The sequence below is a fragment of the Cynocephalus volans genome, chromosome 5, assembly GCF_027409185.1.
Source record: "Cynocephalus volans isolate mCynVol1 chromosome 5, mCynVol1.pri, whole genome shotgun sequence".
NCBI classification, from domain to species: Eukaryota; Metazoa; Chordata; class Mammalia; order Dermoptera; family Cynocephalidae; genus Cynocephalus; species Cynocephalus volans.
In genome coordinates, this window is record NC_084464.1 from 150,202,047 (window position 1) to 150,217,152 (window position 15,106).

General features: G+C 36.1%; 1 protein-coding gene across 3 annotated transcripts in view; it reads right to left on the minus strand.

Moving 5' to 3' along the window:
- RMND1 (required for meiotic nuclear division 1 homolog) overlaps positions 1-15,106 on the minus strand; it is a 41,283-nt gene that overhangs the window by 12,500 nt on the left and 13,677 nt on the right. For all 3 annotated transcript variants that reach the window (XM_063097117.1, XM_063097119.1, XM_063097118.1), the window contains 7 exons: positions 13,372-13,480; positions 11,432-11,507; positions 8,740-8,779; positions 6,100-6,200; positions 3,748-3,854; positions 2,760-2,824; positions 1,944-2,020 (listed from right to left, as the gene is read on the minus strand). In XM_063097117.1, coding sequence (XP_062953187.1) covers positions 1,944-2,020; positions 2,760-2,824; positions 3,748-3,854; positions 6,100-6,200; positions 8,740-8,779; positions 11,432-11,507; positions 13,372-13,480 — 575 coding nt within the window. The remainder of the gene's footprint in view (positions 1-1,943; positions 2,021-2,759; positions 2,825-3,747; positions 3,855-6,099; positions 6,201-8,739; positions 8,780-11,431; positions 11,508-13,371; positions 13,481-15,106) is intronic.

Here is a 15,106-nt window from a genome sequence, read left to right on the forward strand (position 1 = left end):
CATATGTTTTGGTGGGGATAATCACATGGCTCAAAAATCAAAAAGATATAAAAAGGTAAAAATTGATCAAACCCCTGCCCCCCCCTTTTGGTGGCTGGCAGGTATGGGGATCTGAACTGCTGAGCTTAGTATAACACCATGCTTTAACCAACAGAAGTAACCGGCCAGTCCAGTCCCATTCTTATCTCCATCTTTCCCTTTCTCCCACTCCCTTTGGGTAACCACTGTTAGTTTCCTCTGTATCCACCCAGTGTTTGTGTAAACACTGGACAAGCAAACACACATGTGCGTGCACACACACACACCCTCTCATGTAAGAGGTCTAAGCTTACTTTTAAAGTTTTTAATTAAATGAAAATTTAAGTTGCAAAAGTAACACATAGTTGTTAACTACATAAAAAAAAGAAAATACCCTAGAGAAGAACTCAGAAAAACATTGGTAGGCCCTCTTATCCTACCACACAACTCAAATCCTTTATTCTTCCCTAGGATAGGCCCTACAAACTCTTTGACGTATTCTTCCAGATCTTTATGCCTCTGTGTGTGTGTGTGTGTGTGTGTGCACGCAAGTACACACATATATATGTGTATGTATGTATGTATATCAAAATAAATATATTTTTGTTTGCTTACACAAATAGGATCATACCATACATAATTTGTGTCTTAATTTTTCATCTAATATAACTTTCATGATTCTATTTACAGATTTATCACATTCCTTTTAGTAACACATAAGCACTTTTGTTGTAAGGATTTTAAAATTTTAGGATAAGTAAGCCTTTATAGAAACTATTTACAAACCTACATATAGTCTGTCCTAACTTTTGAGTTCTGATATTGTAATTCACTATATCAAATTTTGCTTGCATTACTAAGAGAACAGGAGAGAAGAATCTCTCTACTCTACTTCTTAGAGAACTCAGGGCTTTAGATCTGCTGTGGGATGCTCCCAATAAATGGGTTTTTTATTTTTGTTGGTACTCTGAAGGGTCCCTGAGCTACGAGAAATGCATAGATGATGAAACACTGGACCACGTCTCCTCTCCAGGCAGAGTATTGACGGAGAATGTGGAAAACCAAGTCTTAGGTAAATATTTACAATGAGCTCTGGTAACTCATTCCACACGCTAGAAAGGATGAAACTGGACAACATTGACCAGTGGAAAAACACCAACATCTGGGGTGGTTCTTTCCATAAATCCTGGGACAATTCCAAGAATAAAATAAAATGAAAATCTTTCCAGACATTTTAAACAATGCATTACTGTAGTTCATCAATTTTAAGACAGGTCTTCCCATTTTAATGTCTCTGAAAATGGGAAGAGTCTTAATATTGGAGGTTTCTTACCAGTGGCAATTGTGACTTAGTTGTCATTATCTTAATTTATTTCTCTTACACTTCCCTTTTCATGTCTCTCCAAGAGGGAATGTAATAGAATTTACATCCAAATAAGACTAAAAGAGCTATTTCAATAAGTGTAAAATTTAAATTATGTGATAAAAAAAAAACATTGGCAGCATTTTTCCTCTCCTGTGGCATCTTATGGTGTCTCAGATTCAATGCAATATGGTACATAACTTTCCTGTAGCAATTAGTTCTATTTAGCATTATGATGCAGTGATAGATTTTTATTGAGAATTCCCATTAACCAAATTCAAGAGTATGTCTTTCTACCAAAAAACATCTATTGTGCTCCTTGATGTGGGTTTAATGTAGATTAATTATGATCTCTTTTGCACATGAGGAATTTCTCTCAGTATGGTCCTAATATAGCCCAACTGTTTCCAATGGGTGAGAATTCTGTTCATAAACAATGAAATGAAAATAGTTGAAATCCCCATAAGTGTATAAATGTTTGCTCTTTACCGTAGAACTATAGGAATGTTTTCTTGAGACTGTTAAATATATGAAATATTTCATTTACAGAGAAAATTTTTACCTTAGGGCAAAGAGTTCACCCATTTTCTGCATAACTTCTTTATGAGATAGTTTCACCTTCTTTCCGGCTTTTAAAGCCTACTTGGGAGGAAAACACATACACACCAAAAAACCATACATATTATCTCTTTCCAATAAGTATTAGGTCCATAAGGCAAACTTTGAAGTGGCATGATTTTGAACCTATGTCAGCAGTTCTTAAGATGACTATCTCCCAGATTAATGTAAAATTTCAAAATCTTACTAGGTAGAAATTCTATATCCCCTTTTTTCATTTTTCTTCTCATTAGCATTTCCTACGATATATACTCCCAATCTCTTATTGGAAAAGCAGGGCTTCTTTTCCCAAGTATAATTACATTATTCATTCGCAATAAAGACAAAATCACAGTAAAGATTATTGTTAACATATTTGGAAATTTTAATATAACTTTATATGCATTTTTATGCTACTATTTTTCTCAGCATTTAGCAAAACACTGTTTTTAATCAAGAAAGTGGTCATCTCCTTCCTTATAAAACATTTCACTTTGTTTCTTTCAGTTACATTAAAAATATTGCACCATCAGAGGGACGTAATCTAAAGTTTCAAAAAGTTCCAAAAAAAAAAAAAAAGAAAAGAAAAGAAAAGAAAAATCAGTAGTTTCTTATTATTTTATATGTAATTGGGAGTTATTTTTGCTTAAATTCAGTGTACCTATCTTACTGTTTACTATCACTTTATTGTACTCCTAAATATGTTGCTATATTGGGAAATTTGTAGTTTTCCCATATAGAAATCAGTCCTTGAAAATAAGCATAAAATTGATATAATTACCTCTGGAATCGACTGAATAGAGTCAACAAATTTATCCAGTGATGCTTCCCAAATAGCCAGTTTCACTGGGAGAAAAAACATGGGAACATTTCTTTATCATCATATTCACATTTATACAAAAAGCATAACTGCACAGTAACTTCACTGCCATTTCAGCAACAGTTTAAGAAGCAACTGTGCTAAAACTTGAAACTGAAATTTAAGGATAGTGAATTATTATAAAGGACAGAACTGAAGTAGAAAAAAGATAGAGGAAACAACAGATTTTCAAGTCCTGTTCGCAGATCAAAGCTACATTTGGTCGAATTCCTGATTTTCTACTTACATCATCACAGAAACCAAGAGAGTACAAGGTACACTGACTCTGTGGGTAGCTCTGTAGCTGGCGCAGCAGTGAGACTTCCCTGGCCTCCCAACACTCCTCAGGACTATGAGTGAAGCTCAGAATCTCTGAAGCCTCTCAGAGTGGTACGGATAGGCTGCAGCAGCAGCAGCCTAATAGACACCGGTGGCAAAAGAAATTCTAGAGAACTTCTACAGTTTTATTCAGGGGCATGGATCTTTCAGAAAAGACTTAGAGCTGCTGTGACTCTGTCCCATTCCTGTGAAACACTACAGTATGTTTTCCAACCAGAGGCCTGTGCCTGTCACAAAAGGCTGGGCTTTCTTTGCCTGCATGAGAGACTGCCTAAGAATAACAATCACACAGAGAGAAGAGCAGAGGAAAACAAAGGCAATAATAATAATAAAAAAATTTTTTTGGAGAGACTAAGCTTTAGCAATATAATTAAATAAGGAATAAGTAACTTTTGCATAGGTACTATATTTTGTATTATTTATTTTTTCTGTTGGAGGAAAAAAGGGAAAGGAATGCCAAGGCTTTACTGAGTATTCTGTGAAAACAGCAAAACCTTTACTAAATGCTTAAACTTCTCTTGATGAAATAAAAACTATGTAGTACCTTCTCCCATAAGTAGCAATCATTTACCTGAAAGGCAAAGAGCATTGGAGAAAGCAAATTTCTCTAGAATGGCATCATCTAAATCCAGCTCCACATTTAACTTGATTTCCCCTCTGTGAAGTTTTGACTGTCCCCTGTGAAAAGGAAAAAAAAAAAAAAAAAAAAAAAAAAAAAAAAAATATATATATATATATATATATATATTCTAAATCTTAAAAAGCACTTTAAGCTTTCCTTTTGAAAAAGTTACCTTATATCTTTCTAGAGGTCATTTAACATTTGTGTAAAGAATCTTATAAATGTTCTTATACCCTTTGATCCAAGTAATTCTATTTCTACGAATTTATCCTAAAGAAATAATCTAAGATGCAAAGAAAGATTTGCAGAAAAAAATTTTTAGGTCAATGTTTAATAGTAAAAAATTAGGAAAGAATCTAAAAGTTCAATAGAAGAATGGGTCAATAATAGTAATTCCACACAACAAAAACTAAAAAGCATGTTTTAGAATATTTAATAGGGAGAATGTTCACAGTGAATTGCTAAGTGAAAAAATGCTGAATATAAAGTGATACGTGCAGTGTAATCTAAAATCACAGATGTAGTGGGGACAGGAGGGAGACGGGGAAGTTGTGGAAAAGTGGATGTGTACCTGTGGAGAACTCTGGAAGGGACTGAGGAGGGGGAAGGGAGGGAATCTGTGAATATAACCACCACAAGTGAGCGGGACAAGTACAGGGTAAACCTCCACCAAGGATGTGAGAAGAGATGGACAAAGGGAGGTAGACAAGGGCCAGTGCGAGGGTGGAGGCAGAATCTGCTCTGACAGCCTCAGGTGGAGGAAAAAAGGAAAGACTTAAAAAAGAGAGCAGTGTTCACAAGATGCTTTACGAAGGAGCCTGGCCCACACCACGGAAGTGAGGGAGGTGGCAGATCACTTAACAACCGTGTCGGTGGCCGCTAGGATGGTCCTGTTGACGAAACCAAATAGCTGACTCTGGGATCCAAAGAGTTGAGGATTTTACTCCTCCCAGACTCTAAGGGACAGAGTGTGTGAATGTGAGTGTGTGTGTGTGTGTGTGTGTGTGTGTGTGTGAGAGAGAGAGAGAGAGTGAGTGTGTGTGAGTGTGTGTGTGTGTGTGTGTCTGTGTGTCTGTGTGTCTGCGCGCGTGTGAGTATCTAGGAAGCTATGGTTTGATCTGGAAGTAGAGCACAGAAGGGGAGTTCAGGGGAACCATAACCACAAGGCTGAGGGCTTAATAATAAAGTTAACAACATTCTATTAGCTCCTCTTGCTGAGCCTCTCAGCGTCACATCCCCGCTGCAGCCACCATTGGCCCAGGCCCTCCCTCCTGAGTCAGGTGCCTTTCAGCAAGACCAAACTTCTTCGAACCTCACCTGAAAGCCAGTTAACTGCAACAATAGGGCTTTTGCCAGAATAATGCATGGAAGCACTTAGAACACAGTACTTGGCACATGGCTGGCTGTTATTGCTTAGCTCATATGCCTGGTCTTTCTCTAGCTAGCACCTCTTCCAACTTTTCTGAAAGTTCTGCTTTCAACAATTCCTTTCTTAACAACCCACGAAGACTTTCTTTTTTCACATTCCACCGGACAGGTAACTTCCATGCAGAAAAAGCCTTTCTGTCTTGTTCTTGCTGCCTTCTCTCTCCACCCTAACATCTCTTTTCATTTTTTCCCTCTTGCTGAGATGTGAAAATCTGCTCATCCGTTGCCTATCCATATATTTTACCTGAGAACAGTACGTCAGACTCCCACTTCTTGCAGGCACAATTCTACAAGTGGTTCTCTTAGTTTGCCTGCTCATTATACTTCCTTTTTATACCCAAAATCAATAGGAAAAAAATAGATTTACTTAAGAGAAACTTTACTGGAATAATCTGATAGGTTCATTCTGATGAAGCTATTTTATTAATTTAGGCTGCTTAGAAAACTTAAATTTTCCATTTTGGTATTACCTGTTTTAATTTATGGACGCCTGAGAAATTTTTTTTTTTTTTTGTCCTTTTTGTGACCAGGAAGGGGATCGCAACCCTTGGCTTGGTGTCGCCCGCACTGCGCTCAGCCAATGAGCGCACCGGTCATCCCTATGTAGGATCCGAACCGGCGCGGTGGGAGCGCCGCTGCACTCCCAGCACCGCACTCTCCCGAGTGCGCCACGCGGTCGGCCCCAGCCTGAGAAATTTTTTAAAAAATTATGTTTATCCACTAATTTTTATTATACAGTTCAGGCTTTGTATTTATACCAATAACCTTTTTCTTAAAATTAGTCTCTATATTCATAAATAATTTATCTCCTCTACTGCTTTATCTAGTTTATTCCAAGTGCCCTTTTAAAAAACTTCATAAAAAGTTGCTTACTCTGTTTTTATGTAGTTAAGCTCTTCATTTTCCCAGTGTACTAGTGCAATTTCATAGGGCTGAATCTCATGTTTTTCGAGAACTTGCATCACATGCTTCATCTATAAGAAAAGAAGATTAACCTGAAATTATAACTGACTCCTTCAGAACAAGTATGTTATGGTGTTATTTTCACTACATTTAATGACATATTTTCTGTTGCTTAGTCTTTAAGGGAAAGGCAATTCATTGTGATACTAAACTAACCAGGATGACACATTCACTTGTTTTTACATTTGGAAAACAGATAAGCATAAAGAAGAAAATAAAAATTATCATTATCCCACAACCCAAAGATAATCACTAGTAATGTTATGATTTGTATTCTTCAAATCTCTTAAAAAAAAAAAAAAAGTAAAGGCAACATACTTATAAAAATTTTAAGCAATGCAGAGGTATAGAAAGTAACCATCTCTCTCTCTCTGCTCTCCTGACATCCTAATCCCCAGAGGTAACCATGATTAAACCTGGTGCATATCCTTCCAGACATTTGTTCTGTGTGTATATGCGTATACATTTATTGTTTTATATATGCACTGGGATCATACCATGCATAGGAGAACTTTTTAAACACTACTCTCCTTCATGGAGGAACTGCAATTTATTTAACCATCCTCAATGTCCATCCATGGGGATGACCGCTACTCTCCACTATTACAGCACCACAATGTGCCGTCCTTCTGCATACATCCTTGTGGCCTTGTGGGAATATTTCTTTAGGAATTGCTAGATTAAAAGAAATGCATGCTTATAATTTTGATAAATATTGCTAATGTGCTCTCTGAAATAGTTTTTCCAATTTTGGAATCCAAACATTTCTGAGAACACTCTTAAAGAACACAGGGCATCATCAGCCTTTTATATCTTTGCGACTTCAAATAGCCAATTTGTATTTTCTTATAGTATTTGTTGGTCACTTATATTTCTTTTTCTCTGGGATCCCTTCCCACCTCCCCCAGTGTGTGTGTGCATACTTCCTTTTGGTAAAACTGGGATTGCTTGAAGCATATTTTTTAACTAGCTCAGGTATTAAATTTTTTAAATTAGCATATTGTTACAAATCATACTTATTCTTTATGCCCCTTATCTAATCATTCCCCTTCTCCCCCTGCCACCCCCCCAATAACCATAGACTTGTTCTCTTCATCTGATAGATTAACTGTTTCTCTGTTGGTTTGTTGCCCAGAGGATCTGTCCAGTACTGAGACAGCTGTGATCAAGTCCTCCCCTATATTGTAAATCAGATGCTTCTTCTACTACTCTGGAGTATGATTTGTGAAGACAGAGGACTTCTTTTTTTATTTTGGTCTCCACTGGTGCCTCTCCTTGTGTCAATGCAGTTGAGAGTCTGGCATGCCATCTGCATCGTGGCTATGATTGCTGCTATAGAGACTAGCTATTTTTGTGACAGCCATGACAACTGTGGTGGCTCTGGTTGGGCCACCCACGTGAAAACGGTGTTTTTGGTGTGCTCTTTACCTGGTTGTGGCTGGGTTCGGCTTCCCCAGGCTCCATGCCTCAGGGCCCCAGCAGGGCCATGGGGTGATAGCTCTGATATTAAATTGGTTATATTTTGTAACCTGCTCTTTTAATTTAAACTGTGTCATATATGAAGGCAATTTTCTATGCCTATGAGAGGGAGATGGTCACTTTCTATACCTCTGCATTGCTTAAATTTTTACAAGTATGTTGCTTTTACATTTTTTATTTCAGAAATTTAAAGAATGCAAACCATAATGTTACTAGTGATTTTCTTCGGATTGTGGGATATGATATCCAGGAATAGATATTTTTCCACATGATTTTTAAAAGCTGTAATATATCTTATCCTATGGATGTATTTAACAAACTTGCTATTATTGTATATTTTGGTTATTTCTATTTTTTGCTCTTGTACATAATACTCTGATGAACATTTCTACACATAATTCATCATGCATAATTTTTTTTTGGTGGCTGGCCAGTAAGGGGATCTGAACCCTTGACCTTGGTATTACACTGCACTCTTACCAACTGAGCTAATTGGCCAGTCTCATTATGCATAACTGTAATTATTTCCTTTGGATACATTTCTAGGTGTAAAATTGCTAAGTTAAATATATTTATTTATTTTTTGGCAGCTCGCCAGTATGGGGACTAAGTTAAATACAAAGCTTTAATGTATGTTACCAAACTGCATCAAAAAAGGTTGTATTAAACAAATTCTGATTTGGATACTGAAGCAATTATTTCCCATGAGTGGTAAGTTCTAGGAAACTTAATCTAAAAGAAAACTCAATGCACCCAGCTTCCAATTAAACTGTGTATACATTGTTCATTTTGTACATTATCACATGCAAAATATATTTTACTCTCTGTATTGTAGCTAGGATGTTTCTGATTCTCCACAAATTAGCGTGTGCTCAGAGAATGGAAAATGTGGGAAACTTTAAAATAAGCCAAAATACAATATATTTTGGAAGATGATACTGATTGGATAGATATTACGTAATGCAGAGCAAATAAGTTGTGAATTATCTACTAATTTATATCTCACATTATTGAGTGCTAATTAATTTATTCTCAGAAAACTAAATTATTATACTTTATACTTAGACTTACAGTTTTGTCTTTCACATTCCAAAATACAGCAGCTCCTTCCCTGATTTGGAAAAACAAAATAATCAACTAAGTTAAAGGTAGAATACATTCTTTACGGTCACACACAAAGTCATGCTTAGGTAACTTCTAGAATGTATCCAGGATACAATTTTTGAAAATATGATTTATTTACTGTTATGACATTATGGTCCTTAGATGGACTTGCTAAAATAAGAGGAACTTTTTTGGTTCTTGATAAAACCTGACCTCGAAAAAATTCATGATTTCTCACATGGTTTATAAAATAAACAGCCATTACTGTGACACTATATAATTTACTGTATCTAGACTCTTTCATACCTGGTTCAATTCCAATGTACAGAAATCAAAATAAGAAACACTTTTGAGACTCCATCTTAGCTCTCATTATGCAGAGCCTGCTATGGGCAAAGAATAAAGGACCATGCTTTTAATAGTTGTGGAATAAAGAGACTGAGATAAATTAAAGCCTTCAATGGCTAAAAGCCTCTATGGAATAATGCCACCCATCCTTACAGTGCTTAGAACAGAACTATAATAAAGCTATAGGAGGCTCTCTGAATCAAATTCTGGCTTTGACAGAATTTAAGGTCTAAAAATGATAAATGAGCTTGTTTTGATTTATGAAGTTTGACATATCAAGCTGTTATAGGAAGCAAACAAAAAGGGGAATTATGGCTCTGGATCATTGTGCTGGAGGAAGGAAAGGTGGAAATGGAAGGAAAAATATGATGGCCCCGTATCATTCTTTAAACATTTCTAACTATAGTGCTTAGTAGATGTGTGAGTCTGTGCTTAGCATCTGGGATAAAAATATGAGTATGATCCACTTCCTTTCTCAAGGAACTCCCAATCTAGAAAAGACTGACACACCACCTATTACAACAGTGTATGACCAGTGCCATAAAAGTTATGCAGAGAATACTATAGGATGTGCACCAGAGGGACACCTCTCTTAAAGGACTAGCACAGCTAGCTAAATGAGAAAACGAGACAGCACAGCAGAGGGAAAAGCACAGGTCCAGGGAGAAGGTGGGAGGGAGCAGGGAGGTGTCTCAGAATAAACAGTAGTAGTTGCATGGCTGTGGACGTGTTCAAGTAGTGGGTAATCAGGTTAAAGGCAAGCAGGAGTCAACCTCTGAAGGAAACTCATGCTGTGATAGAAAGTTTGGTCAGATTCCATGGAATTTTAAGCAGGAGAGTGTAGTGATCAGAACTGCCTATTGCAGAATGACCCTGCTCACAAGAGACAAATAGACTGGTGGTGGGGTCAGCAGGCAGGCAGGGAGACCAGTCAGTAAGCTGCTGCAATAGGCCAGGACAGGGTCACAGGACATGAATTTGAGAGGTATTTAAAGCCACAGTATCGGTTTGGGGAATCGCTTCTAGGCAGAAGAGAGGTCTAGTGAATTGTGCATCCCTCTTCCATCTAGACCCATGCTGTGTGTTATGGTGCTCAGAAGCCACAGGTGGCTATTGAGCACTTGAAATATGCCTGGTGCAAACTGAGATGTGTTGTACCTGTAAAATACACAGCAAATTTCAAAGACTTGGTATGAAAAGAAGAGTGGGAAAAATCTCACTGATTAATTACATGTTGAAATGATATTTTAGATATGTTGGATTAAATAAAGCACATTATTAAAATTAATTTCAGGCAACATATATTACTGTTAGTATTGTTTAAAATTAATTTCATCTTTAAAAAAGATTTTTTAAAATGTGGTTACTGGAAAATGTATCATTCCACACGAGGCTTGCATTATACTTCTACTGAACTGTGCCAATCTAGAGGTCCTTAGAAATCTAAACTCCTCACTTGAATCATCAGGGTTGCTATTATTCTACTTGGACTAAATGTTGGAATCTTCATTACGTCTAAAGTTAGGGTCAAAAGGAAGGCAGGCATTGACAGGAACAAAGATAGGGCTTTCAATTATCATCCACTAAGGACTAAGACCACAAAAAACTTTATTGAAGTTTGGACTCTTATGGATGCGCCATGTGTTTCTATTCTGCCACATATTAGTCCCATGACTATGTGTAATTCATTTAATCCCTGTGACCCTCAGTTTCCCCAGCTGCAAAATGGGAATAACAGACCTTCCTCAGAGTGATGAGGATAATATGAAATTATTTCACATGTTCATTATTATCATTACATTCCCAGTCAGCTACCCAGTATGTGGTATTAAGACAACCTTTAAATATAAGGAATAAGTGTGTGTGAGTCATAGACCCAGTCTGAAGTCTCTGGAGAGGTAAGGTAGAATAAAAACTTTAGCTAAAGAGCTGCAGAAAGGGAAGAAAGGAAAGGAAGAAAATGGCAAAGAGGAAAAGACAGCGGGAATGTAGCATGGGTGATAAGGGACAGTAAAGATGAGTGAGAAACAGGAGCTTTACATAAACTTATTCAATGAAAATCCATATTTACAAACACAGAAAACCCAGGGGAAGATTATGTACTTGTAAAAATTCTTTTCTTTGTAAGAGGATTTACCAGAGGATTCCTAAAACTGACAAACCACTCCTAAACTAAGAATCAAATGATAAATTTAAATCACAAATATATTTTGAACACATTTGCTGTTAAGAAAGGTACACCTGCACCTTTAAAGACCAGAATTGCCTGACCATGAACCCATCAACCAGCGGGGTTTCTTTCCTATCTTACTTGAAGAAGAATATTGTTCCAGTATCACCTTCTTTTGCAGAAGCTTCCACACCCATCACCAAAATATTTGCTGCATCTGTGATTTAAAATAAACAAAAGCTATGTCACAAGGTAACACAAGGTATAAGAGTCACCTATAAACATTTAAATAAAATACTTATGTCATTTCTTTATATACTATGGAGTGTTCTATAACACAATCTCTATCTTTTTACTGAGGTTTCTGAAAGGATTAAATACATGAAAATGAAAAAACCATAAGAAATTACTTTCATAAAGCATTCAACAACCTGTGATATTATTAGTGCTATTTAAAACTGCTCATTCATACCCATTTTGATTCAGTAATCAATAGTCCAGTTAATAATTGTTAAAGTCTTAGGTTAAAGTCTTAGGTTCAATACAAGTAAAGTTTAAGAATTAAACTTTCTACAAAATTAATTTAAAATAAAATTTGAAGAAGCATTAATACATCCCCTTCCTTTAAATACAATTTTATTAATAATTTAATTTTAATATTCCTAAACTACTCATTCTGCTGAATTTTAAATTATATTGTGTAAAGTGTGGGGCAAGAGAAAACATAGGGAAATGAAGATACCGACCATTTCAAAACATATCTGATTTCAAAGTAAATCATGGGAACTATCATATAGTCTTCTGTAACTATTTAAAAATTTTAACATTTTAAACATTAGATATTATATACCAATATTCATCAATAAGTAGTTGCTTTACATACCGATATTCATCAATATACTGGTATTCATCAATAAGTAGGTACTTTACATATCAGTATAGTAATATTTATTATAAATACATATTCTATAATGTAAATTATAAATATATATTAATATATCAATTAACAAATATAGTATTATTAATTTATAAAAAGTTATATATAATTTCTTAATGTAAAATTAGGAACCTCGAAGCTTCAGAATTCCTGGTAGCGGTCGGGGAATGGAGGATTCAGAGACCAAATCCTTTACAAACTACCTTTTTTGGTGAACTCTCACTTCCCTAAGGACTACATCCTACACAAGACAAAATTCACCGATGTAACCAAAAGCAACATAAATGAAACGGAGAGACCACAGCAGTGAGGCCCCCCGCCCTGCAGCGCACGGGACCACGCTGCTGACGGCCTCAGCAGATTTCATATCAGGGGTCCTGGACACAGCTGTTTTTTCTAAGTCAACTGTGCTCGTTTTTGTCATTAAATTGCACAGTCTGCTCAGATCATCGAGGCCAAAAAAGCACAATAACATTTCGAGTTTCTTATGGGAGCAATGACTTTAAGAATTTTCTGTGTAGCAGGGAGGTTTACAACCTATTTATGCTATTCTGAGGTAAATTCATAAATTTTCTGGTTATTGAACTATCTTGGGTTTCACTGCAAAATTTCTTCCATCTAAATGTTCCAAGTTATTTATTTTTTTTTATGGAAAGCAGGATATTTTCTCAAGAATCCTTCCTGATATTATCCTAAAATCTTGGGTTAAGTTTAACTTTCTTCTTTTTTATATCCTTTGTCTTTTAGCTGATTTTGTTAATTTTAAAGTACTGGATTGGAACGGTAAATTTTTTTTAAAGGCTCTCCCCATTTCTATCAATTTCATGGTTCTTCGGTAACACTAAAATAACTTTTTAATGTGACAAATGAAGGAGCATGGCCGTTGATCATCCCAGGTAACAGTGATCCTGTGAATAAAGCTTAATAAATCATATCGATTTTAATCTGAGAACTAAGTTCTCTGTAAATGCATTTTAACCTCTTATCTTTAAATGTCATTTGTATGAAGAGATTCAACACCGTTTATGATACTATCCTTCCAATAGAAAATAAAGCACAAACAAATGCATACTTAAGACAGTATCATAGGAAAATTATTTTCTAATACATTTTCACAATACTTGGCCCCAGGTTCAAGAAGTACCTCTAGGTAAGCTCGTTACTTCAACGTATCCGTGGGAGGCCAGGTCTTGTGAGAGATTCCCCAGATGATATTCATCTGCTGTTGCAAAAGCTGTGCACTGCATCAGATCCTGTTTCAAGGAGATGAGCACGACATGGGTTACCACGAGGCTGAGGCGTCTGTGCTGGTGGCTGTGTCGCCTGATGGGACTCCACTCTGCAATGCTAGCATTTGAGAGTTTTCTTCAAAGATCTCAAAGGTTCATACAAGAGATGCAATGTGGAGAAAAGTTATAGGGAGACAAATTTCTCCTCAATCTACAAAAGAACTTGCTCTCCCTAGCCAAAAAGATGGAATGGATTATCCCCAAACAGAAGCCCCTCCCCAACTGGTAGTGTTTCAAGCACAGGTTGAACAAGATAGAGAGAGGACGGAGGCAACATATAGGTGCCTAGATGAAATGATAGTAAAGTCTCTCCATCCCTGAGTTTCTGTGACTCTTCTGCATAGCAACAGCAACATTAGTATTTGAGGTCATTTTATAATTTGTCACTAGCCTCGCATAGGCAGAGATGCCTTTTTCACAAAGGAATTACAGTATTTTTATTCTGGTTAATATTAAACAAATAGATCTGAAAACCTGAAATGTGTCCTGGGGTTTGGTTAGTGCTTTGGTTCATGTACTGTGAGTCTTGTTCGTGTATACACCTGGATATTCATATTGTGTGTCTATACAATATACACACAGTAAGCAATATGGCATAATGCAGTGTTTTTCTCAAACCGTAGGTCACAACCCATTAGTGAGTTCTGTTATTAATTTGGTTGGCCCAAACCAGCTTTATAAAATAATTAAAGAATAAAATAGAAAATCATACAGTGCATCACTCAGAGTTAAGAGTAAATATTATTTTATGAAGTTTTCTGTCACTTATATGAAGGCACTTCAAAAAGTTCACGGACACGTACTATCTTTTAATTCTATTTTTCCACGAGCTTTTTGAAGTATATGTCTATGTATGTATAATGGGTCACTATGTATGTAAAATGTTAAATATATTTCTCACTATGGGATGTGGTCAGTAAAGTTTCAAAGCTACTGGCATAAGAGTTAAGATTTAGGGCACAGAATCTGATTAACAATTTTTTAAATTACCAGAATAACAATAATCCTACTGTATTGTGCTGTTGTAAGGTTCAAACAAGCTGACGAATTCAAACTGCTCAGGGTTATGACTGGTACAAATGTTCAACATTTGTTACATTACAGTTGATCAAAAGAAGTTTATGAGTCACTAAATCAATATTTATTCTTAGTACTTCCTCATCTCAGCTCCCAAATTCTTTCCCATTCTGTTACATTCCTAGCATGAAATTCTAGAGAAGTAGTATATGAATTCCTTCCTTCCTCCTACTTGTTACCTAACTCATGGCATTTTCTCAAGAAATGGCCTAACCCTGCTTTGCTTTTTCCTCAATTTGTTATACAGTTCTAATATGTGGTTTAAAAAGCTGCAGAGGAACAGAGGACTTGAAGATACAAACAAACTGAAAAATCTAAAATCAATAAAATATCCACTGATAAACAAAATGATTTTAATTTAATTAGAAAAAGTTGAGTCAGGAAAGCTGAAATTATTGGAGAATGTGGGGATAAATGGATGTAGCACCCTCCTTTTGCAAATAACTGATAAGCTCATTCCCACAGTGACATATGAAAGCACACACTGATATACAAATACATATCCAATAAGAG